Source organism: Naumovozyma dairenensis, chromosome 4, assembly GCF_000227115.2.
Source record: "Naumovozyma dairenensis CBS 421 chromosome 4, complete genome".
In the NCBI taxonomy this organism is placed as follows: domain Eukaryota; kingdom Fungi; phylum Ascomycota; class Saccharomycetes; order Saccharomycetales; family Saccharomycetaceae; genus Naumovozyma; species Naumovozyma dairenensis.
The window spans coordinates 755,480-781,414 of record NC_016482.1 but is presented as its reverse complement, the minus strand read 5'-3'; the positions used below and the strand labels follow the sequence as shown (position 1 = coordinate 781,414).

The 25,935-nt window shown below is 35.0% G+C and overlaps 12 protein-coding genes across 12 annotated transcripts; 8 read left to right on the top strand and 4 right to left on the bottom strand.

Annotated features, from left to right (window-relative positions):
* Positions 1 to 252: 252 nt before the first annotated feature.
* CTF8 (Ctf8p) lies at positions 253 to 660 on the top strand (the record flags this gene model as incomplete). Its single annotated transcript, XM_003669837.1, has 1 exon — positions 253 to 660. The coding sequence occupies one exon, from the start codon at positions 253 to 255 to the stop codon at positions 658 to 660; it is 408 nt and encodes a 135-aa protein (XP_003669885.1).
* A 737-nt stretch (positions 661 to 1,397) lies between these two features.
* NDAI0D03270 (alpha-keto acid decarboxylase family protein) lies at positions 1,398 to 2,963 on the bottom strand (the record flags this gene model as incomplete). Its single annotated transcript, XM_003669836.1, has 1 exon — positions 1,398 to 2,963. The coding sequence occupies one exon, from the start codon at positions 2,961 to 2,963 to the stop codon at positions 1,398 to 1,400; it is 1,566 nt and encodes a 521-aa protein (XP_003669884.1).
* A 1,782-nt stretch (positions 2,964 to 4,745) lies between these two features.
* NDAI0D03260 (putative cystathionine gamma-synthase) lies at positions 4,746 to 6,836 on the top strand (the record flags this gene model as incomplete). The annotated part of the gene is made up of 1 exon (XM_003669835.1): positions 4,746 to 6,836. One exon carries the CDS (start codon positions 4,746 to 4,748, stop codon positions 6,834 to 6,836), a length of 2,091 nt encoding a protein of 696 aa, XP_003669883.1.
* Positions 6,837 to 7,106: 270 nt separating this feature from the next.
* On the bottom strand, positions 7,107 to 7,304 carry ATP18 (F1F0 ATP synthase subunit i; the record flags this gene model as incomplete). Its single annotated transcript, XM_003669834.1, has 1 exon — positions 7,107 to 7,304. The coding sequence occupies one exon, from the start codon at positions 7,302 to 7,304 to the stop codon at positions 7,107 to 7,109; it is 198 nt and encodes a 65-aa protein (XP_003669882.1).
* A 716-nt stretch (positions 7,305 to 8,020) lies between these two features.
* Positions 8,021 to 12,109, top strand: TDA9 (Tda9p; the record flags this gene model as incomplete). The annotated part of the gene is made up of 1 exon (XM_003669833.1): positions 8,021 to 12,109. One exon carries the CDS (start codon positions 8,021 to 8,023, stop codon positions 12,107 to 12,109), a length of 4,089 nt encoding a protein of 1,362 aa, XP_003669881.1.
* Positions 12,110 to 12,522: 413 nt separating this feature from the next.
* On the top strand, positions 12,523 to 13,812 carry DUS1 (tRNA dihydrouridine synthase; the record flags this gene model as incomplete). The annotated part of the gene is made up of 1 exon (XM_003669832.1): positions 12,523 to 13,812. One exon carries the CDS (start codon positions 12,523 to 12,525, stop codon positions 13,810 to 13,812), a length of 1,290 nt encoding a protein of 429 aa, XP_003669880.1.
* Positions 13,813 to 14,046: 234 nt separating this feature from the next.
* CFF1 (Cff1p) lies at positions 14,047 to 14,700 on the top strand (the record flags this gene model as incomplete). The annotated part of the gene is made up of 1 exon (XM_003669831.1): positions 14,047 to 14,700. The coding sequence occupies one exon, from the start codon at positions 14,047 to 14,049 to the stop codon at positions 14,698 to 14,700; it is 654 nt and encodes a 217-aa protein (XP_003669879.1).
* A 406-nt stretch (positions 14,701 to 15,106) lies between these two features.
* Positions 15,107 to 15,646, top strand: CPR3 (peptidylprolyl isomerase CPR3; the record flags this gene model as incomplete). The annotated part of the gene is made up of 1 exon (XM_003669830.1): positions 15,107 to 15,646. The coding sequence occupies one exon, from the start codon at positions 15,107 to 15,109 to the stop codon at positions 15,644 to 15,646; it is 540 nt and encodes a 179-aa protein (XP_003669878.1).
* A 332-nt stretch (positions 15,647 to 15,978) lies between these two features.
* Positions 15,979 to 17,286, top strand: ENT3 (Ent3p; the record flags this gene model as incomplete). The annotated part of the gene is made up of 1 exon (XM_003669829.1): positions 15,979 to 17,286. One exon carries the CDS (start codon positions 15,979 to 15,981, stop codon positions 17,284 to 17,286), a length of 1,308 nt encoding a protein of 435 aa, XP_003669877.1.
* A 434-nt stretch (positions 17,287 to 17,720) lies between these two features.
* BET5 (TRAPP subunit BET5) lies at positions 17,721 to 18,200 on the top strand (the record flags this gene model as incomplete). Its single annotated transcript, XM_003669828.1, has 1 exon — positions 17,721 to 18,200. One exon carries the CDS (start codon positions 17,721 to 17,723, stop codon positions 18,198 to 18,200), a length of 480 nt encoding a protein of 159 aa, XP_003669876.1.
* A 261-nt stretch (positions 18,201 to 18,461) lies between these two features.
* Positions 18,462 to 21,431, bottom strand: WAR1 (War1p; the record flags this gene model as incomplete). The annotated part of the gene is made up of 1 exon (XM_003669827.1): positions 18,462 to 21,431. The coding sequence occupies one exon, from the start codon at positions 21,429 to 21,431 to the stop codon at positions 18,462 to 18,464; it is 2,970 nt and encodes a 989-aa protein (XP_003669875.1).
* Positions 21,432 to 22,460: 1,029 nt separating this feature from the next.
* On the bottom strand, positions 22,461 to 25,682 carry HMG1 (hydroxymethylglutaryl-CoA reductase (NADPH) HMG1; the record flags this gene model as incomplete). Its single annotated transcript, XM_003669826.1, has 1 exon — positions 22,461 to 25,682. One exon carries the CDS (start codon positions 25,680 to 25,682, stop codon positions 22,461 to 22,463), a length of 3,222 nt encoding a protein of 1,073 aa, XP_003669874.1.
* Positions 25,683 to 25,935: the final 253 nt, after the last annotated feature.

Here is a 25,935-nt window from a genome sequence, read left to right as displayed (position 1 = left end):
ATATATATCATTAGCTCTAAAATGCGCGGAATCCATCCCTCGTAGTTTATAAGCGCTCAACTACGGAGGGGGATTTCCATCTCAACATGAAAAGTTTCAAAGAGACAATGAAGATTGTCAAGAGATATTATTGTCACAAAGATATGGTTTATTGATAGAAAAAGGTTTATAATTCGCATATAGGTGATTCATTCTAAGGCACTTCGAATAGTCAATTAGGATTTTGCAAACAAGAACGGACCCCAAACGATTATGCCAGCAGTAGAAATTACTACTTCTCATCTACAAACCCTCCTACATGAAACACAAGATGGAGCAAGACAGATAACGATACCGACACCATTAGGTCACACCATGCTAGAAATTCAAGGTGATCTTGAGATGCCCAAAACTGTACCAACTGATGCACCAGATTCACGTTACTCGAAATACAATGATGGTGAAATTGATATCGTTAGATTTGGATTATTGAATCTTGATCAAGAGAAAAAATTGGCAACATTATTTATCGGGACTAAACAAAGGTTATTGGGAAAGATTGTTAAATTAGATACCCCATTGGGGTTATTGAAATTCGATAATTCTTCGAAGAAAGTGCAATTGGTCGATGTGATCAATTATAAAATTATATTCTCTGATAGGCCATTACCAATTCATTAAATCGCAAGAAAAAAAAAATCTTGATTTGGAATGATCTGATATATTGTTCGAAATGATAGTGATATTCCAAAAAGTTATTCTGTTTTTCCAATTTGGTAAATCCTATTAATATCTAAAAGTTATCGTCTCTTTTTCACAATGAAAGAGATTGATCTACCTCAAATACGCATTTTTGCAAATAAAATTTTTATGGGTTCGCAATATATACCTCACGAGATTGTTATGTCGTTCAATAACAAATTGGTATGCCCCTTCTGGCTCCTTCATAAAGTCATATAGTCAGGACCATGCTTCTCTTGAGAAAGGAGAGATTGTTTTCTCTACTAGTAGTGATCAACATTATTTGGCCGTGTGGTATCTAGATAGATTGTTTGTGAGGTATGAGTTGCTTGCACGGTTGTAAAAAATTGACGACCACATGTTGTGTTATTGATACATGTATTAAAACTCGTAAGAAGCATAGACAACAAACATTCATACTGAACTCAAAATACATATTTTTCAAATAGACATGGACACTTTGTAATACATTTTTACAAACGGATCGTAATTAATCTTAATACTACAAATAGATTTCAAGTAGAGTCTATATTCTTTTAATTCATATGATATATATAATCTACATAGTTTATGTCTATACGTAAGGTACATCAGTCGTTAAAAAATGGATATTTTTGGATGAAGTAGATAAAAAAAGATTTCATGAAGATATTAAAGTGATACTTTCATAAATCATTTTAATTCTTAGCATTAATCTTAGCAGTCAATTCACCTTGCTTAATCAAAGATTCTGGAGCATCCATGACTGGTAACATAACTTCGATGACTCTAATTCTAGAGTTCTTGTTGAAGTCCTTGTTTTCAGTCAATTTGGTCCATTCACCTGTGGTAGCAACTCTGTGGTTTTCATAATCCTTAGCACCGAAAGTTTCCAACAACTTCAAATGATCCCAGCTTTGAATTTCATTATATTGGGCAGTTGGACCGTGAATTAACTTTTCAATAGTGTAACCGTTGTTGTTCAAGATGAATAAGTATGGTCTCAAATTCCATCTAATCATAGTAGAGATTTCTTGAACAGTCAATTGTAAAGAACCATCACCAGTGAAAAGAATAACTCTCTTATGTGGGTCTAATTCTTCAGCAGCCATAGTAGCACCAAGAGTACAACCAGTAGCATAACCAATGGAACCCCATAAGACTTGAGAAATACCAATAACATTCTTTGGGAATGTAGTTTCATTAATACCAAAACCGGGAGTACCAGTTTCCACAATAACGACATCTCCTTCCTTTAAGAACTTAGATAATTGATTCCACATCCAAGCTTGCTTCAATGGAGTAGTACCACTAACAGCCTTGTTGGCTGGAGCTCTAGCTGGAACAGCAGTTGGTTTGTAACCAGTGACAACTTCAGGAATGATAGCGTTTAACTTATCCAAGACGAATTTCATTTGAACACCTGGGAATGTAGCGTTTCTAATCTTGATGTAATCGGAATGGAATTCAACAATATTCTTAGTCTTGTAAGAATAAGAGAAAGAACCAGTGTTGAAATCGGATAATAAAGCACCAACAGATAAGATCAAATCAGCAGATTCAACAGCTTTCTTGACTTCTGGCTTGGATAAAGTACCGACGTAAACACCACCATATCTTGGATGTTGTTCATTGATAGCACCTTTACCCATTGGAGTAACGAAATGAGGGAATTGGGTCAATTCAATCAACTTATTGGTTTCTGCCTTGACGTCATGTCTTGAGGCACAAGCATCGACTAAGATAGCTGGGTTCTTTGAATCCTTAATCAATTCTAAGATCATGTCTAGAGCTTCCTTTTCAGCTTCTGGTTCATTTGGATGTAATTCCAAGTCGATTGGAGTGTTTAATAAAGCAGCTGGTACCTTCAAATCAAAGTAATTAGCTGGGATACCTAAGTAGACAGGTCTTTGAGCAATATAAGTAGTTCTGATACATCTATCAATTTCAGCTGGGGCAGTAGTAACATCAGTGATCATAGCAGTGGTTTCAGAAAGGTTGGAGGACATTCTGTGGAAAACAGTGAAATCACCATTACCTAAAGTATGATGCAATAACAAATTCTTAGCTTGAGAAGTGGTAGATGGGGTACCGACGACGTGTAAGACACCAACGTGTTCAGCGTAAGAACCAGCAATACCGTTCAAAGCGGATAATTCACCGACACCAAAAGTTGTGATGATACATGACATACCCTTGACTCTAGCGTAACCATCAGCAGCGTAAGCGGCATTCAATTCATTGGCATTACCAGCCCATCTCATACCTGGGACTTCATAGATCTTGTCTAATAAAGTTAAGTTGAAGTCACCTGGTAAACCAAAGACAGTGTCAACACTGACTTGATGTAATCTTTCGAAAGGTAACGTCCTAAAGTAATTTCAGACATAATTGAGTTGTTATAATTAGTTGTTTTTGTTTGTATGTGTTTGCGTGTGGTTTTTTTATTATGATTATTATAATTCAGAACTAATCAAGAAAGAAAAACTACTTTACAATTGAATAAATCTTTGATCCTTTTATATCATTGAGTTCACTGGCACCTATTGTTATTTAAGAGTTTTGATTCGAGAAATGTGCTTACGTACAGATGTCAGGTTTCTGCGTACGTATGTGAGTATCCACGTTCTTCCTTACCGGATACAAGAAGATACAACATTTTGCCTACACGTATGAATATTCACTATTCATTGTTGTCTTAGGTTAATTATGCAAAACCAGGTATGTTAAACAGACATATTGACAGTAGCTGGTTAACCATTAGCAATCCTGGTATGTGTGGTCCATCATACGCAATGAATGAATATTTGCATACGCAACCAAATCAAACACCCCCCTTAAGTTTCTTTAATTTAATTTCATACGTACATACCTAGGTGGGACACACCTTGTTCTACCAATCCACTACACTTGAGTTCGGTAAACCTATGTAAGGTGAAATACGGTGTCTGTTTCTGCCATTGCTAGTCGATTGTCGTTAGATGGTCCACCCGTAAATACGATACGATTTTTTGCATTATACTATGAAGAAGAGGGTTTTTGATAGTCAACGGAATTTTTTCTTTTTTCATGTTCCTTGAATAATGTATGCACCCGCGGAATATACAGTGAATAACCCGTACGAAAATGTGGGGGAGCATCGGTGAGAAAAACCCTCCCCAAACAACGCATTATAGATGTTTGAGGGATTCTATTTTTGCATAATTTATGCATTAATAAAAATTTTTTTTTGGACAATCAAGTTGATTTAATCAACAACACCCTTCTCAGGGTCGGTTAATTGAATAATTATTATTCAAAAAATAATATTAGTTGAACGTAGGGAAGTCTAGAACATGCTGAGGCCTCGTTTCTTTATTTCCTCTCATAGAACTGGTACAGTTGTTTCACCTTATGGAGTGACACAATGATCTTACATCGAACATGTATACGTACTTATAGAATAGTCTAGAAGGTATTTGAGAAACAGTTTCAACTTAACAGGAGAAATGGATAAGGAAAACAGCTCCATATTAGATGGTTACCTATCTAATAGAGCAGATGCCTTGAATAATCCAGCCCAGCGAAATGGAAGTGTTGGCCTATACGTAGGTTTGTATTATTGTCCAACATATGAGAGTCTGGAAAACACCTTGATAAAAAATAAATTGTAATGGTATACACGCGCTATTTGGCCCATAAAAGCTTATGAACTTAATATAATCACATCCATCGAAAAACATTCATTTCAGTAAATTGTCATCATCTATAGTCTCGCACTTCGAATCTCACCTGGGACACTTCATCTTTACCATATTGCACCCTAACACCACACGTTGCAAGCTATACTAACTGAAATAAACTTGATGAATTATTATAATTGCTATGACACATGGTTACTCAACCAACAGATGTGGGTCTGAAGAGAGAATGTTCACATAAAGAGTTGATTATTTATATCCTCGTGTAACGACTAGTCAACTAACCAATCCTACCAATCAACGCACTCAAATTCATTTTAATTAAGGTAGTGTTCGCTCATCTTGTCCTGTTTAAAAGAAAATACAATGATTAACAGATCTACAACCGCTCCGCCAACTTCATCACTAACATGGGACGATATCAAAGATATACACCCTAGAATCAAACTAGCTAAATCAGTGAAAAGATTGTGTGAAATTTTAAGTGATAGATATGCCAAAGAGAATGAAACCTGTATCTGTTTCCCTTCATACACAGTAGCGAAAAGATGTAGAGAATATATTGCTGTGAAAGTCACTAGAGCTTCAACGACAACGACTCCTCCTAAGGTTAGGATTTTGCAATTGGCTACTTCTAAACCAAAGGATTCTAATGAGATGGCATTCAAGAGGGAATGTAAGATTGCTGTAGTGTTCACAAAGAGGGAATTTGAACCATTGATGATGGAATATTGGAGATTATCAGGTGAAATTATTTCGGAGTATTTGGCTGAATATGTATTGCATGAATTGTTTATGTTAGAAAAATCAACGAGGACAACAATACCTCATTCCATTGGGGAAGAAAATGATAATGATGATGAGAAGGAATTCATTGAATCGAGATATGGTAGGAATTTCAATTTTACATTCACTGATAGAGCGAAGAGTTTAATTAAGAAGAGAATTACTAAGAATGTTATGGATTCTGATTATGATCATGATCACGATGATGAAAACGAAAATTATCACTTTAATGATCGTAATAATGGTAACAATATGTCGACATTTTTAGATACCCATATTAATGGAAATAATAATAATAGTAATAGTCAGGGCTTTGATGATAGAGAAGATGAAGAAGAACCAACGCCGTATATCCATTCCACTATACCAGCAGAACCAATTGACATGGATGAAACATTACCGCTAGCAAATGATGAACGAACCCATACTAACAACACAAACGGCACAGTTTCTCGTACCGTATCAGATATCGATACAAATCATATATCTACCAGCAACATGAGAAGTAATAGTTTCGATACCGATAATGGCAGTGGAGGGAATTCCATTCCATTAAATCCAGAGACAGATGTTTATTTATTCACAAGTGGAATGGCTGCATTATTTACAGCACATAGGTTATTATTACATTTTGATTCCCAAAGGGTGGATAGGTTAAGATACTCTATAACTGATGACTCTACTCCAAGTCCTAATGGTACGTTTAATAATAGATTGATTGGGTATGGTAGTCCGTACAAGGAGACAGTAATGTTTGGATTTCCATCTGTGGATACATTAGAAGTATTACAAAAATTCAACCATACACATTTCTTATCTGATAATGATGAAGAAAATTCAGCAATGAGCAAATTGAAGGAAATATTACATTCCGGTGAACAAATCCTAGCTGTTTTCATTGAAGCTCCATCAAATCCATTATTGAAAATGGGTGACTTAATTGAATTGAAAAGGTTATCTGATATGTATGGATTTTTCATTATTGTGGATGAAACGATAGCTGGGTTTGTCAATATTGATGCGATAATACATGCTGATATTATTTGTAGTTCTCTAACTAAAGTGTTTACTGGTGATTCTAACGTTATTGCTGGTTCAATGGTCTTAAATCCCATGAGCAAGATTTATGATTTTGCTAAACGATTCTTAAGTTTTCCAGATGGATTTGAAGATTGTCTATGGTGTGAAGATATTCTTTATCTGGAAAAAAATTCAAGAGATTTTCTTTCCAAGACAACTAGAATCAATAATACTACTGAATATTTAGTTAATACGGTTTTATCTCCATATGTTGGTAAAAAGGAAGCAAACGGTAAATTATTCAAGAAAATATATTATCCAACGACAACGTCAAAGGAAACTAAGATGTGCTATGACGCAATTAAATGTAAAACATATGGTGGTTATGGTGGAGTATTTTCCATTACGTTCCATGACATAGAGAAGGCTAAATTATTTTTTAATAATTTGAAACTATCAAAGACAATCTCGCTAGGGTCTAATTATACTACAGTGTGTCCATATACGGTTTTGAAGCATGGTGATGAACTGGAAAAAGTTTCGGAGTATGGATTAGATGAAACCCTGATCCGAGTTTGTGTTGGCTTAGAAAACAAAACGTCATTGAAAGAAAATTTTAGTAGAGCTATAGAGAAAACAATGAATAATTAGATAAAATAACAGTTTTTTAATCAAATAGGGATTATCTGTATTTTTATTTAATATTAATGTAACATTATTATTTTCCTTTAAAAAGATTGAATATATTTAATAGATGATGTTTCTATACGTACTTACGTATGCAGATGAATGGAATATAGCTTTGGGGAATAAAAAGGCTTTGTACGCTAATGACTACACAAAGCATTAATTCTATCTATGGCAAATTCCATTTATTTACAGTTTAAATGCGATGGTCAGGAAAGTTGACCCGAAACTAATTCATTCATGAGCTTTATCCTTATTTAAATCGACGATCTTACCACCTTTGGCAAATCTGGGATTTCTTGGATCGTTAATCCATTCGTCAGAATTCTCAGATGCCGTTGTTATTTTGGAAACTCCCCAATATGTGATAGCACCTGCAACAAAGAAGGGCCAATTTTGTTTCAAAACGGGTGTGGGGAATCGTTTAATCATGGCAATTGAATAGATATATATATGTGGGTTGGTGTTATCGATCTTGTCTTCTAATCGTAGCTTCCTTTTTATGTTGCTAATGGTGCTTGAACTATACTATTAAAAGTATTCTACTGTAAGGTAATAGCAGATATAGTCGCCCTTTGCCTGGGGAGTCGTGCTTCCCAATTTTGATTGGCTCAAGGATTTGGTGGAAAAGTAAGTAAATTTGCCCTACCACAACAATTATTCTTTTTGTTTCCTCGCTTTATTACCCTCATTATAAATAAATCCAGCCCTGGTATCTTTCTTGATATATAGGGCTTGTAAAAGTGCTCGCTTTTTTTTTTAAGATTTGAGAAAATTGGACAGTTTTTGACACTAGAGCGCCAAACTAGGTGGAATCATTATCTTTAGTCTATTAATAATGAAATTTGCTTCGCACGGGGACAAGGCAACAGATAGCCAAGGACATAGAAAGAAGTTCATCATATATTATTTTTACAAAATACTGCCCATTTAAGATTTCATACAGTACTGAGCTTGTACGTTCCCATCCTCTCTATCAATTGTATTATATAATTTCCGTTGCTGCAACAACAATAACACTCTGAAAAGATACAGCCACTCGGAAATTCATTTCGAAAGTAAATAATCTTTATTATTCATTACACGAATTGCATTCCTGGACTATCCCCTCATAGCATTATACAACTTTCTTACTTCGTTTTATAAATATGTCACCTATCGATGATAAACAAAAAAAGACAGTATTATCAATAACTGGCAAAGAAGAACAAGACCGAGAACAAGAGCAAATAACTTCTGGAACTGATACTGCCAGTATGACTGGTTCAGGTGACTCTAGTCAAACAGCTACACCAACCCCAGGTCTAATTCCAATCCCTAAAAAATCGAGAAGGATAAAGACAAATAAACCAAGACCCTTCGTTTGTTCTACTTGTACAAGAGGCTTTGTTAGACAAGAACATTTGAAAAGGCATCAAAGATCACACACTAATGAAAAACCATTCTTATGTGTCTTTTGTGGACGTTGTTTCGCAAGAAGAGATTTGGTCCTTAGACATCAACACAAACTTCATGCCGCTTTAATAGGTACCTCGATGGATTCGTACACTAATAGCAGTAACAATAACGGAATACCTGTTCCATTTCAAGGTCCATTACCTGATTCTGCTGAAGATAAGATTAATAAAAATATAATTCAAATAAAGGGAAATAAAGCTACCATTCTACCGACACCTAGAAATCCTCTTGCGAAGACAGCAGCACAATTGAAAAGAGAAGCGAGGGAAACTGAAGCAAGAAATAAACATGAATATCGGAGGACCTCCAATGAATGGCATCCAGATGTAACATCGACAACTTCCTCTTTAAAGTCAACGCCATCTCCTGCAACTTATATTCCGTCTGGTTCAGTAGGTCCACCACCTGTCCATTTCGAAGAACAACAACAACAACAACAACAACCGATTGATTATTATAGTCATCCTCTTCGTCAAGAGCACAAAATTGGACGTGAACCATCGCCAGCACTACTTCAAGATGGTACATCTAGATCTAAAAGGCATGCATCCTTTTCTGCTTCGAGTGCATTTACATATGCTCCAGATAACCCCACTGAAAAAAATACACGTAACATTAGCAATAATAACAACGGATCAGGTTCTGAGTCTATGAATGATGTCCCTCATCAAGTCGGATTTTCCACACCACAATTAACAGCTCAACAATTGATAGATAAAGCATTGGAATCAGGTGTCGATTTTGAAGCTCTTGAATTACCTCCATTTTTCTCCTTGGATGACCCCAATAGTTATGGGGATTCTAAATTCAACATTAACGATATACAGTTCTCACTTTCTAACGACGCATCCAATATCCCTGGAAATACTAATAACATTCAACCAAATAATCAACCATCCGTTTTACATGTTAATTCAAGCGTGTATAATATATCGACAGGAGTCCAATCGCAAATGAATATAAGCTCCCGTGGACCACCACCAATGACACCCAATAATGGAGATATTTATGGTTTTGCACCATACTTATCAGATTTCCTTACTATGAGTTCCTCATTTGGAGGGTCTGGTGGGTTTTCCAAATCAAATTCAGTAAACTCAAATTTAGCATATTTTAATTATCAAAATATACCTTACCAACCAGAACATGATGTCCACCAGTTTTCAATACCGGAAAGTAATCTCCCACAAATGGTTCATGATAATACCACCGCAAGGTATCCACAACATCCGGAAATTGGCCGTCCAGCAAGTGAACAACCAACAAAACAGGCTTCAAGTCAAGAGGTGTATTATATGAGCCAATCTCATGAATTTGACAGGCCAAAAACTGCCCAAGGCGCTTTAGAAATTAGTAATGGAACCTCTCTTTTGAAATCCAACTTAACAAATAACCCAGACTACCAACAGCACTTGTCGACGAAAATGGTGGAAATCTCGAATATCCATCCTGATGAACATTGGTTAACTGATTTTATTGCCCATCCGTTGGATATGGATTTCAAAACTTCTGGCGACCATTTCAATGAAATCGGATTCTTAGATAATGCTATAGGCCAGGCCCCAACTCCACCTTCAGTTGACCCAAAACCTTTATCTAATGTGTTACCTAAATTAATAGAAACGAAAGATAATTTGCGAGATATTCATACCAATCAAGGAGAAAAAATAGCTCTTGCTGTCAACACACATCCGAATCTCAATACTCAAAATAACCATGCATCTTCAGCAACTGGACACAAATTAGATGATGTTAAAAAATTGACTTATAATGTGTCTAGTCTATTTAACTCAAGACAATTTGATCTATTCCAAAAATCAGTTGCCTCCAGTAAGAATTTAAAAGATATATCGAATGGTTCAAATGCTAAATATACGAGAAATAAAAACTTGAAAATATGTTTCTTCACAGAAGAATTACGTAATTCCATAATAAATGATAATAAGTCTTTGGCGAATTTCTTTCCTACTGTCGATGAATTAAATGATTATGTTCAATTATATCAAAGGGAATTTCATTATTATTTCCCCATCCTACATTTATATTCAGTTGAACCTTCCATGGAGAATTATCCACTCCTATTGTCAATTGCTATGTGTGGTGCCATTTACGGCTTCCATTCAATACATGCTAAAATTTTATCAAACATTTCATGGATCCATGTAAGGGAATATTTAGAACAGAAAAATAATTGCTATGAGACTACACCATTATGGATTATCCAAAGTTTAATTCTATTAACGTTTATTGGTATATTTAGTAATGACGTTAACGTGATCAAAAACATGAAACCACAGTTAATGACACTAATTCAATTAGTTAAAATCACAAAATTAAACTTACCATTAGAGAATTTCGTTAAACCACCGATCGAGAGTGATCATGTCATGGAATTCCAAGATAATCCATCAAAATTGGCTAAGATTAAGGGCCAATATAAAACTGAGGAACAAATTGAGAAAAATTTTAATTATTTCATATTAGCACAATCCAGAATTAGAACTTGTCATGTGGTGTTATTATTATCGAATTTTTTTTCATCAGTTAGTGGTAGAGATTGTTGTTTCCATTCATTAGATTTAAAATGTGGTATCCCATGTTATCATGAAGTTTTATATTTGGCAGAAGATTCTGAAATTTGGTCATTTTATCTTAATAAGTTTAATATCGAATTAGATTCTAAATTTTCTTTGATTGAATTGTCAAATGGGGATGGATCCTATGAGAATTGTTTGATGTATTTATCGAATGGTAGCCAATTTCTTTATGAAAACACGAAAATATCATTCAAGACATTATTATCGTTGTTAATTTCCATTCATGAAAAAATATTTATTGAAAGAAATGTTATTAAACAAAACTTGTATAATGATCCTCATATTAGTAATAGCTCACATGCTTCTATTCAATTAAATGATATTAAATGGAGAATGACTTCGAGACCTATTGTTGCCTCAATGTTGAAATATTGGGAAGCATTATATATTAAGAATGGTGGTATCTTAGTTCCAAATAAAGATAATATTCCGATGATTAGATCGAATCCGTCAATGAGATTAATTATTCCTCTGCATTTATTTGCAAAAATTAGGAAATGTATTGATTTGTCAACCATTTTAGAATTAATTTGGTTACAAGAATGGAATTTAATGAATGAAAATTTGAAATCATTTTTATATGATTGGGAATCATTACATGAAGCAACTACTTATTCCGTAAGTATTATTGGCTTTTGGATTGATACGATATCTATTACTGAAAATTCACAGAATATTAAGACACCAATTTTATCCGTGACATGCATTTTCACATCGATTCTAATTCTTTCAGAATATCTAAAACTGATTGAAAATTGGGCTAGTGATGTAATTAACAACAGGAAAGACGTGGATTCAACGAGTCTTAAAATTCCAGATAGAACATTATGGTTAAAAGCATTCAAATTAATGAAGAAAATTGAAAGACAGTTGCTATCAAAAGGTGCTAACTTTCAGGGCTATGCGGAATTTTTAAACTTACCTGAAGGTAGTAAATTATTGGATGATAATTTTGTGGAAAATGTGATGAGAATAGAATCACCTATACACGATACTATCAAGTTCTTGAAGACAATGAAAATGTCCATTAGATGTCTTTATATGGGTGTAAGAATATTGGGTGATTCACCAGTTTGGCCAATATCATTGACTTTTGCAAATGCGTTACAATCTCGAGCATTATACATCCTAAAAGAAGGAGATACCGAACAAAGGATTCAACCAGACAATGTTCAAAATTAGCATATATAGATAGATATAGACAGATTATAGACCAATACAGAAATATCTTATACTTTTACAGATGACTAAGTGATCTCTATAAAATAAAGACTTATCCCTGAATTTGATTGTTCTACTTTTCAAATATAAAATGAGCAATCTAATCTTTTTTTTTTGGTAAATAACTATAAATCGAATAAACTTGACGTTATGTGTGTGACATTTTATCATTTCTTTTGCTATAGGTGCAACGCGTAAGCGAGGAAAAAAGTGGAAAAAACAAAAACTATTTACATCGAAGAGATTAGATGAGCTGAAATTCGATGATTGGTACTTCCATTTCTTTTCAACTGGAAAGATCAAGACAAAATGGTAGGATTGATTAAGCTTCTCTTATAAAAACTCAACAAGCAAGCGAAACCATACACAAAGAAATGAATAAACTTAAGGGAAGACAACTCTTTGAAAAGATCGGATGTCCGACAAAGATCGTCGCACCAATGGTTGATCAATCGGAATTAGCATGGAGGATTCTCTCCAGAAGATATGGAGCCACCTTAACATACACGCCCATGCTTCATGCAAAATTATTTGCCACTTCTGAAAAATATAGGAAAGATATGTGGAGTGAATATGATGGAGATGCTGATCTTGACAGGCCCTTAGTGGTACAATTTTGTGCCAATGATCCTGAATATTTATTGAAAGCTGCTAAATTAATTGAAAATAAATGTGATGCAGTGGATTTGAATTTAGGATGTCCTCAAGGGATCGCCAGAAAGGGTCATTATGGGTCATTCTTGATGGAAGAATGGGATTTGATTCATAAATTAATTAAAACTTTACATGACAATCTTAATGTACCTGTTACTGCGAAAATTCGTGTGTTCCCTGAGAGAGAAAAGACCTTAGAGTATGCTAAAATGGTATTAGACGCAGGAGCACAATTTTTAACAGTGCATGGGAGATTAAGAGAACAAAAGGGTCAAAAGACTGGATTAGCAGATTGGGAGATTATTAAATATTTAAGAGATAATTTACCATCAGATACAGTATTCTTTGCTAATGGGAATGTATTATATCCAGAAGATATTAGTAGATGTTTAACTTATATGCATTGTGATGGTGTCATGAGTGCAGAGGGGAACTTGTATAACCCAGGTATTTTTGTTAATATTCCTAATGACGCAACATGTGAAGAATTAAAAAAAGCGTTCCCAAGAGTAGACAAAATTACTAGAGAATATTTCGAAATTGTTAAGAAATATCAAGGGTCTCAGGCATCACGTATAGCTATGAAATCACATTTTTTCAAGATTCTACGACCATTTTTACCAAACCATGTTGATATTAGAACTGAATTGGCTAAGTTGAATGCTAAATCATCATTTGATGTTTGGGAAGAAAATGTGGTAAAACCTGTTGAAGATATTGTTAAAAAAATATTCAATGAAGCGGACATTGACGAAAAGGATAAGATAATTAATGGAGAAATGGAGCTATGGGGTGGTTGTTATAAGAAAATACCGTATTGGAGATGTCAACCATATTTTAGACCGGTTAATGGTGTAACCGGCGACAAAAGATTAGTTGAGAAATTAAAGAGCGATTTAGAACGTGAAGCTGTTAAGGAAAGCTGTGACAGTGATAACAGCAAGAAAAGAAAATCAGATATGGGATTAGAAAATTCAACAAAAAAGGAATTAAAGGTAGCGCCTGTATAGATCAAGTAGATAGATGTTATATAAACTACATTAAACCTAATATACTCAGAGCATTGAACCCATTTTTTTGTAGATTCTGGATCCTTACCTTTGAGATGAGAAGTAACGTAAGAATACCTCGGCCAGAGTTTCTGTTTTTAATAATAAAAAAATTTCTAATCGCAACATCCATATAAAAATAAACTAAAGGGTAGATTAATATACTCAAGAAAGGAAACCTGACGACCAGGAAATATGAATGAAGAGAAGATTTGTTTGGAATCAGCTACCATTGACTCAGTGAGAGAGTATCCAATTGATAATCTTGCATCGTTTGTTCAAGTTCCAGCAAGTGAACCCCCAACTAAACTGAAAGAGCTAATCGATACTTGGGGTCTAATTAAACATGGTGAAGGTGGGTACTTTAAAGAGACAGATAGATCTCCATTTGTAATGGATGCGCCAACTAAGATAACTAAGAAAGGATCTTGGGAAGAAGAAGAAACTACTAAGCTAGTACTTTTGAAAAGAAATTACTCTACTTTGATCTATTATTTATTAACACCGGATTCGCCAATTGGTAAGATGCATAAGAATAGGAATCGTATAATACACATCTTACAACGTGGGAAGGGGCAATATGTACTAATCTACCCTAATGGGCAAGTGAAATCATTCCGTGTTGGGTTTGATTATGCTAATGGTGAAGTTTCTCAATGGGTCGTCCCCGGAGGGGTATATAAGGCAAGCTTCCTGGTTCCTAATGAAGAATTCCATAATGGTTTACTGATTAGTGAAGTAGTGGTCCCAGGATTTGATTTTGAGGATCATTTGTTCATGTCTGGATATGATGAAATGGTGAATCTTCTAGGAGAAGAAAAAGCTGCATCTTTGAAGTTTCTGCTCTAAGTACACACAGTACATGGCATATATAAGAGAAAGTATATACAGTAGTAATTACAAAGTGCATTCTGAACGAAAATAACACCGTTTGTCCTTTTGTCACTTCAGTATATATTTCTTTTATCTCACTATTGTATATATGCTTTCTCCCTTCCAGTTTTGTACAAAATGCTTCCAGCTAATATGTTTATCACGTGCTTTCTGGAACCCTAGGGTTTGTTTGTTTTTTATTTTTAAATAACATTATTAACCCTAATCTTCTTGGTTCAAGACAGAAAATAAATTAAGGAAAAAGGTGACTAAAACTGGTTAACTAATCTGTTAAACTATTTCTAGTCAATTTATTGAATTCCATTCATGGCTTTTTAGCCTTCTAAGGTAGTACAAGACAACATCTACCACCGACTTCATAATGTTCAAACAATCTATTCTACGCCAAACTCGTTTATTTTCCACCTCTCCAACCAATTTGGGCTCCAAAGTGTTCTTCAAGACCAACAAGGGTAGAATCGAATTTGAATTATATGATGATATCGTCCCCAAGACAGCCAAGAATTTCTTCACTTTATGTACTAGAGACACTGGTGCCACGTACATAAACACTCCCTTCCATAGAATCATTCCTGGTTTCATGATCCAAGGTGGTGACACTGATCACATGAAGGGTTTTGGTGGGAAATCCATCTATGGTAATAAATTCCCTGATGAAAATTTCATCAAGAAACATACTAAACCTGGTTTATTATCTATGGCTAATGCTGGACCTAACACTAATGGGTCTCAATTCTTTATTACTACTGTGCCATGTCCATGGTTAGATGGGAAACATGTTGTTTTTGGTGAAGTCACTAAGGGTATGGATGTTGTGAAGAAAATTGAAGCCTGTGGTAGTTCTACGGGTACACCAAAGGAGGAAATCATCATCGAAGATGCAGGTGAAGTTAAGGAATAGAGATGATACACACTTGTATATATAAATAATAATATCTACCATCTACATCAACGCTTTTTTACTTCTAATATTTGCTTCTGTATATTTTTTGTTCGTTTTCGTTCTAGTATACAACCGTCTTTTTCTGTATATGTAAAATGTTTCAGAAACACGTCAACTTTCCAGATTTTTAAAGGATTTTCAAATAAAAGGAGGAGAACAGAGATCTTTACAAGAACAAAATCAGCAGTAGACAAATTAATCACAGACTATCAGTAGGAAGATTTCAATAGATTCTTCTTATCCCTATATATAACAATTCAATCACCTGCTTAATTCATCACAGCGCCAGAATGAGTTTAGAAGATACTTTAAGTAACATGACGTTATATGACGCCAAGAAATACTTCCGGAAAGCACAAAATGTAGTATTCAACTACACTGAAATGGAAAGTAAAGTTAGAGAAGCTACCAATAATGAACCTTGGGGTGCCTCGTCCACTTTAATGGAACAAATCGCTCAAGGAACTTACAACGTTAGAGAACGTTATGAAATCGTAGGGATGATCTTTAGAAGATTCACTGAAAAAGCTGGGAGTGAATGGAGACAAATCTATAAAGCATTACAATTGTTGGATTATTTAATCAAACATGGGTCTGAACCTTTCATTGATGATGTTAGATCGAGCTTGAAATTAATTCAAATGTTGGAAACTTTCCATTATATAGATTCAGAGGGAAGAGATCAAGGGATTAATGTGAGAAATAGAGCAAAATTATTGGTCGAGTTACTACAGGATGATTCTAATATTCGTCAAGAAAGGAAAAAGGCAAGAGAAACTTCTAAGAAATATAAAGGTGTCGCAGGGGGTAGCGCAGCTACAACAATGAATGGTTCATTGACTGCCAATACCAGAGCAGGATTCACCGTATCTGGTTCTCAAGGTATAAGTGTTAGTGCCGATTTTGACTCTGATGATTCTGATAATGAAGAGCGCTTTAAATCATCTCCATATAATGATAGAAGCAGTGCTAGAGGTCGATTTAAAGATGATGGTGAACAACCTTCATCCGAGCTTACGACTGCTAATAAGCTTCTAGATACTAGTGGAGATAATATAGTAAACGCTACAGTTGAGGGTGATGATGACGACGAAGATGATTTTGATGATTTCCAGAGCGCCCCTCCTGTACCTTCTCAAAGCAATGCACCAATAGCGCAAAATAATATATCTTCTCTTTTGGATATAGATGGAACATCATTCAATGCAAATGCTACACCTTACCAGCCACAGTTACATATTCAACCTGTAGTCGTACCAGCAATCAGTTCAGCAACTAATACAAAGAAAGACGATCCATTTGGTTCATTATTTTCAAGTGCTAAAGCTTCCTCTGCATCTATTCCTAAACCTGTAAAACCAATCACCAACCATACCGCTAATCTAGCACCAAGCACAAGTACGAACATAGCGGCGTCATCCATTGCAGCAACTGTGGGTGCTGCAGATGATGAGGATGATCTATTCGGGGATATGACTTCTTCTACTGCAGCAAACACCAACAACGCTACTACGAATTCCACTAGCACGGGTACTACGAACTCCACTAACAATAATGGTAGCAATACTGTTGAAGAAGTTGATTTATTAATGTTCTAAATATCATCATGATAATTGATGCATGTAAGAGAGGTATTTAACTATAGTCGTATGTATAGATCAATAAAAGACTAAGTGGAAAGATGATATGATTACCACCATCTTTATCGTTTCCTACCCCTCCATATGTATGATGTAACTTATATATGAATACAAGTACAAGAATAAATAAATTTGAACGATAATAATTAAGAACAGTTGATTAAATCTGACAGTTTACCATGCATGATTCAAGGGATCTTCAATGTTGTTCTCTCATTTAGTTAGAGGCGGACGCGACGCCAACCTCTAATTTGACATATTTTAGTATTTGACGATAATTGAGATAAAACTAAATTAAACAGATGTATAAATTAAAATGGACTATACTAATTCAATATTGTAAGGCAGAAAGTGGAAAACTGTAGCATAGAAACCAGTCAAAGGTACACACTATGGCAATTTACTCTTTTTGGATCTTCGACAAGCATTGTAATTGTATATTTGATAGAGAATGGACATTAACGACAAATAGTACCAGTGGGACAACAAACTCGAAACAAAACCAAGAAACTGCCAAGTTGCTATACGGTATGATATACTCGTTACGGTCTATTACACAGAAATTATCAAGGGGACTCAATAAGAATGAAATGAGAAGTATTTCTACTGGGAAATATAGGGTGCATACTTATTGTACGGCATCGGGATTATGGTTTGTTCTATTGAGTGATTTCAAGCAGCAATCATATTCACAAGTGCTGGAATATATTTATAGCAGCATATATGTTACATATGTTGCTAATAATTTATTTTCTCCATATGATTTTGCTGAGAATGAAGATGAAATGAGAGGCCAAGGATTTAGGAAAATTACAAATAGACGATTTATTGATTCGTTGGAGAATTTCTTATCACCATTGGTAGGCCAGTAAGTTTATATGAACATTGTTATTGGGAAGAAAAAGATGGATGCGCTTTAAGTAAAGGGACACAGCATTCGGAAAAGAGTATTCTATAAAAATTTTATACGATAAACATGAAAAATAATAACCTATATAAAGGTGATCGTTGACCATCTACCAGTTCGAAATGGCTTTCTGGTATTAAGAAGTCAAATGCATAATTATATTCTGATAAAGTTCTTTCAGTTTTCCGTTTCGTAGCAAGTATACTAGTAGCTTTTGTAAGCGGTCTCACTCAGTGATGAAAAGGTCTGTCCAAAACTCATCATTTAAGGCATTGAACCCCCATGCAAGAGAATTAATATCAGTCAAATATTCATTCAAGTTGTCGCTTGATGCAGATGGTGATGGATTAACTTCTGGAATTAATGATAAATTCTTACCATATGGAGGCCCTGCCAATATTTTATCGTTATTTATCATACTAGGATTGGAAAGGTGTGTAGTTGATAAAGCAGTAGCTGAAGAAAATGGGGATATTTTTAATTCTTGGTTCGGTGCAAGATTAGTGTTATTACTTCTAGTATTTATCCCGTCAAATAACGCAGATTCTGATCTCATCGATTGGCGAGATGCTATGTTCATCTTCCCATTGTTTTGAATAGGACCAATATTTTCTACAGGTGAGAAGTTTGGCTCAGTAGTCAATATTGGAGTGTTTAACAAAGCCGATTTTATTTCATCAGAAGAGGAGCGTAACAAGAGTGGATTAAATTGGTTTACAGTATATGGAGTCGGTTTGTTCTCTCGTTCTGCCTTTTCATAACTGTCTGCCAGATCTCTCAATTTATTGGCGTATGTTTGTGAAAATAACGCAACAACATACTGGATCTTATAAAGGAAAGTGTTGTACGGATACAGTTCTGAAGTATCCTTTAGCACTTCATCGACTTTATTAACAAGGTCCCCAGTAGCTTCGGTAATCGGTAATAAATGGTGAAATAAAGGTAATGCAATAACAGCGTAACGTAGTTTCAACAATAAAAGGCCAACTGTATACATAATTCTTGACATGTGGAACAAAGGTAGAGCAGCTATCAACTCTGGTGATAGTTTTAAAAATTCTCGTAATAACGACGTACAACATTCATAACATCTACGAAATGCATCCGAAATTTCAATAGGTAATTTTGTAAATTTATGCTCGTGGGATTTTGAAACGAATCTAGATATCTTATACTGGTGTAGGTAAGCTTCCACTGAGTAGTAAAAGATTAATATACGCTGACCTGTTGGCGGTATTTGTTGGAAAATCTCATCTAATTCGTTTTCAAATTTCTTTATTAAACCGGTAGTAAATTTGTCTGTAAATTCTTTCTCTTTACCAGCATAATCCCAAGGTTGGTCCATTTCATGTAGGTAAATATGTATCTTTTCTAATATATGATTCAATTTGGCGAAAAGAATCAAAATTTGATCATCATCACCATTATAGAATGAGCTACTTTGTGATGGGCTTTGTAATAAAGCGTTACAAGCTTGTTCAGTTTCATTATTCCATCTAGATTGAATTGATTGTCTTAGGAAAATTGAAATATTCAGGGAAGACACATATACCCAAATAGTTAATCTTGCCCCATCTTTATTCAATTCTAACGGGGTCTTGAAATCTGGCTTATACTTACATGGATCTTCATCACTAAACATTCCGAATGATCTATTGACGAAAGTAGGGCCCAAATCTTTTGTTAGACAGCAACATATGTAGTTGAAAAGATGGTATCTTGTCTTGCTGGACCATTCTAAGAAGTTATACCACAAACACAAAGTTGACAAAGCTTCGATCATTTCAATGGACTTATTATTTGATTTGAATATTTCATTCGTTATTAAATTTATAACGAACCCATCTAATTTCATTATAGTATCTCTATTTGTTTGTGCTGTGGACATTACCACTGATACGCATGACATTATGACAGAAAGTAAAACCGGTTTCTCCCTTTGTAGCTGTTTGACAGTAGTGTCCTCATCTAATCTACCGAAAGGTAGTCTACCAAAAGGAACCCTCGTTTCAGATGTCATTTTTTTATATAAAGAGAGACGTAATGATGCTTCTTCGTAGTTTAAAATACCAATAGTTACTGGATCTTTGATTGTTGGTGGGTATATGCTTCTTTGCACTAATTCATTCCATTCATTGGACCATGCCGTGAAGTTTCTTGAAAGCTCAATAATTTTAGCCTTTTGGTACCTTAATAATGATTGAAGTTTCGTCTTGAATTCGTGGGTAATTAAATGTGAATTGAATGGTTTATTAGCCTTAATATTTTGTGGTACGGCAGATGGGATTGTTGGTCGTGATTGGAGTGTAGAAATTGGGGCCGTATCCATGTCATTATCCATGGGCGGATGCATTTTTGACGTACTTAGGATAGCATTAGACGCCAGGTTAGTACCAGCCATTGGTTTACTGATAGCAATATCTGATGATACTACCGAATTTGTACTATTATTGAATCCTGGACTAATTGACCTATTATTAGTGTAACTGTTAGCATTATTGTTATCGCTGCCTTGCAATGGTTTGGTCGAATTGGAGGAGGACGCAACAGCTGGTGGTTGCTTAATATTTAACCAAAGATCTGGTAGGCTTTGTTGAATTCCTGGAAGTATAGGCTGAATAGACGCCGCTATTGTTGGATTTGGGTATTGTTTTTGTCTCTTAGCCTGTTGCACCTCGATATTCAAAGTGTTCGGCAGTTGAGAAGATGCCACATTACCTATAGAAGCATTTAGAGCAGTAGTGTCTCCACTACTTAGGAGAGTGAGAGGAGTGGAGGACCTCGATGTAGGATCAGATTTGAGCCTTCTCTTCCTCGTTCTCTTCGACAGGTCAAACTTGCACAATTTCCCAGTCCTCAGGCATCTTTCACACGGTCTTCTATAGATATCATTTGTATCAGACGGGACACATTTTTGTTTTAATGAGTGGCAACGAACACAGGCAAAGGTATTTCTTTTTATCTTCCCATTTTCGGTGGTTTCCATTTTGGAAGGAGTGGAATGTCTCGGATCATTTTCATCTATTCCTTCTATAAGTGTAGACGTTGATATATCCAGACCGAATGTTTCAACTTCTTCAGTATCGTCCTGTTTTGAATTCTTAGTTTCGCTCTTTTTAATATACTTATCTGACTCAGAACTAAATCTATCGGATCCATCAGCCGCAGTGCTATGAGACATGTCGGTACCTCGCATTCAGCAATTTCCTTCTCTACAAATATTTTTCCTGTTAGCTTGAAGCTCAATGAAATAAAAGATAACTGATTATAACTATTGCAAGTGAATAACTGGCATTATTTTACCTTGTCGACCACTCTATCAGTCATCAACTTATACTCTTCGCAGCACCGTCTTTTCTTTGGATAAATTTTTTAAATTGTAAATCCGTCAATTTCCGCGTCGGAGTTGTAATCGGCTGGTAACAGTAAAGTTGAAGAAAGGGAGCTGGTCAGGGTCCCATTTTTAAAATTTGATTGTTGGCTGTCAGACTAACCATATATATATATATTTATCGAAGTCAAGACACTAGATTTTTCGGTATGTAAAATGATCACCCCTTATCTAAACTAAATCAACTAGCTTGTGTCGTCCAAAAGGGGGGGCTATTACGTAACAATCAAGTTTTAGTGGTACAACTCTTTCTTTCTTTCTTTCTTTCTTTCTAGTTTTATTCCTATAGGATGTATATTTTTTGGATCTATTTTTAAGAATTCGTTTGGTTCATATTCGTTACGATATTTACTTTGGAAAAATGTCTTAGAAAATTTGATCTAAATTTTGTTTATATTTGAATAGTTTTGACAAACATAAATCTTGTTTAATTGTTCAAAATTGAAAACATATTCCAAGAAATGTAAATACTCTCTTGACAAATCTTGAAACCTTAATAACAGACAAAGAAGTACAATTATAGAGATGGATTAATATGGTTTCTTGTGTGTGGCCAGAAAATATATATCGCAATTAAGTTAAGATGTCTCATCTATTCGAAGGAAGGTTGGAAATAAATTGGCTGTGTTTACCTAGGAGTCCAGATATTTTCCAACCTCTTGAATAATATGTCATGCATTTTTTAAACTAATAATGATGCTAGAAATTATGTTTAATAAATAGAGAATGGGAAAGGATTACATACTTTTTTATAAATAAATATACATTGACATTCTTTTTCTTCCTTTTGCCTCGTTACAATATAAGGATAATAAACGAAAAGATTACACGTCTTCATGATTTTATGCAAATTTTAGATCCTTCCTCTAATCGAGCAAGATCTTCTTTCCTCAATTTAGGCTTCTCAGCTGTAATGGGTTGACTAACATGAGGAGCTGGTTCAGGTTTCTTTGCCCTGTTATGTGTCATATGACTTTGAACAAGATGACCCGCAGCAAGTGCTGAACATAATGACAATTCACCCGCTAATACTGCACATGCAACAATCCTAGCCAATTGCCGAGCATTTTCACCTGGAGAGGTAGGATGTGGTCCACGAACACCTAATAAATCCAACATAGCACCTTGTGGTTCTAAAACTGTACCTCCACCAATCGTGCCAACTTCAATAGACGGCATTGAGACAGATATTCTTAGGTCACCATCAACTTCTTTCATTAGAGTGATACAATTTGAACTTTCAACATTTTGAGCAGGATCTTGACCTAAAGCTAAGAATACAGCAGTGACTAAATTAGCAGCATGTGCATTAAATCCACCAACAGAACCAGCCATTGCGGACCCAATTAGATTCTTTGCAATATTTAATTCAACTAAAGCAGACACTTCACTTTTCAAAACTTTCTTCACAACATCTCTTGGGATTGTAGCTTCTGCAACTATACTTTTACCACGACCTTCAATCCAATTGATTGCAGCTGGTTTCTTATCAACACAATAATTACCTGAAACTGATACGATTTCCATATCATCCCAGCCGAATTCTTCAACCATTTGATTCAACGAAAATTCAACACCTTTAGAGATCATATTCATACCCATGGCATCGCCGGTAGTTGTTCTGAAACGAATAAATAATAAATCACCAGCTAATGCAGTTTGAATATGTTGTAAACGGGCAAAACGTGAAGTGGAATTAAATGCCTTCTTAATCTTTTCTTGACCTTCTTCAGAATCTAACCAAATTTTACAAGCACCAGATCTTTTCAAAGTTGGGAAACGAACCACTGGACCTCTTGTCATACCGTCTTTAGTCAAGACTGTAGTGGCACCACCACCAGAATTAATGGCTTTACAACCACGCATAGCTGATGCCACTAAGCAACCTTCAGTGGTAGCCATAGGTATATGATAAGGAACACCGTCAATGATTAGGGGACCAATAACACCAACAGGCAATGGCATATACCCAATAACATTTTCACAACAAGCACCGAAAACACGATCATAGTCGAAGTTTTTATATGGTAATCTCTCGCTATCTAAGACAGGAGCATCTGCAAGGATAGATAATGCCTTACGACGAACAGCGACGGCTCTTGTAGTATCTCCTAATTGTTTTTCTAATGCATATAATGGAACTTTACTATTAACAACTAATGCGGCAATCTCTTTATTCTTCAAGGTCTTTACTTTACCATCATTCAAATCTTTCTCTAAGTCTTCAATAGAACGTTGAATATCACTACTATCAGAACTGTCACTTTCCTCACCGTCTGTTGAACATTCTGGAATAACATATGTACTAACGTTGGAAATTGTATTAAATGACTTTCTTTCGGTCAATTTTTCAGAAATAGTTTTTGGTACTGGTACAGGTAGTGGCGACAAGCTCTTTAATGGGGTAGTTGCCTTTGAAGTTAAATTCAAACTTGTAATACTCGATGTCTTCTTATATAGTTCATTGGCCGTGAAGAGTGTATGTAATCTGGCTGCATTCAAAAGATAAATATTAATCGTAGCGCTAAATATTAATGCGAAAAATACCATTTTACTAACAAATCTGTCACGAATTGCGACACTAATATAACTTAGCACTGAAAGAAGTAAATCTTCCACCTGATGATACGACTTTGAAGGTTGATAATACTGAATTGGCGCAATCGAGACGACGTCACCTTCATTAAACATATCCGAGGCTCTTGCATTCTTAATAAAATCTGGTAATAATTTAGGTCCCTTATTCATATAAAACGATGAAAAAGTATAAGATGCCCATTTTGTTCCGAAATTATAGAAATGGATTATGACAAAAAGAAGGATAATGGCAAGTTTAGCAAATGCAACAGTTGTATTGGACTGGAAGATGGAAGTTTCAGATTTACTTTCGGCACTGGATATAATATCGGCAGTTGTAGGAACAACACCATCTTCTTCTAATGTTTGTTTGATGATCGTAGATCTATGAATCAAATAAATTTCCAACTTCAAAGAAAGAATTGCAGCAAAGAAAGTGCCTGTTAAAATCAATTCATAGCTTAGGATAAAGGAACATAAAATACAGAAATTAGTCAAAGCTTCCAGATGACTTGCATAAATGGAACAACCAACAAATGCAATGACGCATAAAAAATGGTCCTGCATTAAACGGCCTCCAACGTGTGATGCTGCGTCAAAAATTATTTTATCTGTAGTCATTTTCTTGGAGATACCAATTTTTTCAACTTTATTCAAGGCATAAGCAGCCATTTTCACTTTGTATTTAAAACCGATGATGACGAAAATAAAAGGTAAACCTTCTACTAGACTGAAGATATTAACCGGTGCCTCAATAATACATTCTGTAGTGTATAATGCCAAAAACAGAGCAAATATAGAGTTGAAGATGGTAGCTAGTGATAACCATACATTAGAACCTTTCTTTTTCATGTCTGTAAAAAGACCAACTAGGGTATACATCATTGTTACATATGCCATAACGATAATGAAGAGATCGAATGGGTCAGATTCATGAATATGAGTAGTACAGCTTTTGTATAAGAAGACGAAAAATCTTTGGATTTCAATAAGATAATTATTACTTGCTTTCAATCTCCATTGAGTACCGTCTGATGATTCTAAAATAGTAGGAAGATCCAGTTGGGAGCTTAAGACGTACTTCTCGTTACCCCTTTGGAAATATGTGTTTTCTAATTCTGGTAAAGGAATTGAATGATTATCCGTTTGGAAATTCATATCGAATAGGTAATAATGTTGACGAGTAAATGTATCCTTAGCGACCCCATTCGATACTAAACCCCAAGCTCTTGAAGAAGGTTCTTTAACATAATGAGTACACTCTTGGAAGAATTGTTCTTGGTCTCTTGTATTAGAAGAGAATATACTATTAGAATCTAATTGCCAGCCACTGAAATAGTATTGTATTACAGACAAATATGCTGCCGTTGATATTATAAGGGTTGTTAAGATAACGTGAATTGGGTTCCTTGCAGAAAATCTAGCTAGATATGCAAATGGTTTTGCAACGTGGTTCATCTCCTTAAAAAGTAGTGCCATAGTTGCTATTATCTTATTATTTTTTCTTTATGAGAAGTACAAATAGAGAAGAGAACGAAGGACCCTAGTATATATCAATTGAACTTTTCAATTTTTCTTCTCGTCGTTCGAATTCAGAATATCCTTCACAAAACTGTGGGGACTGCCTTAAAAGTCTCTATTGTATCAATGACAATGGCCAGATGATTGTCTTAGCTTTTGTACTATTTATGAAATAAAAATTTCAGGGAAGAATAGGAACAAGTTGTAGAAA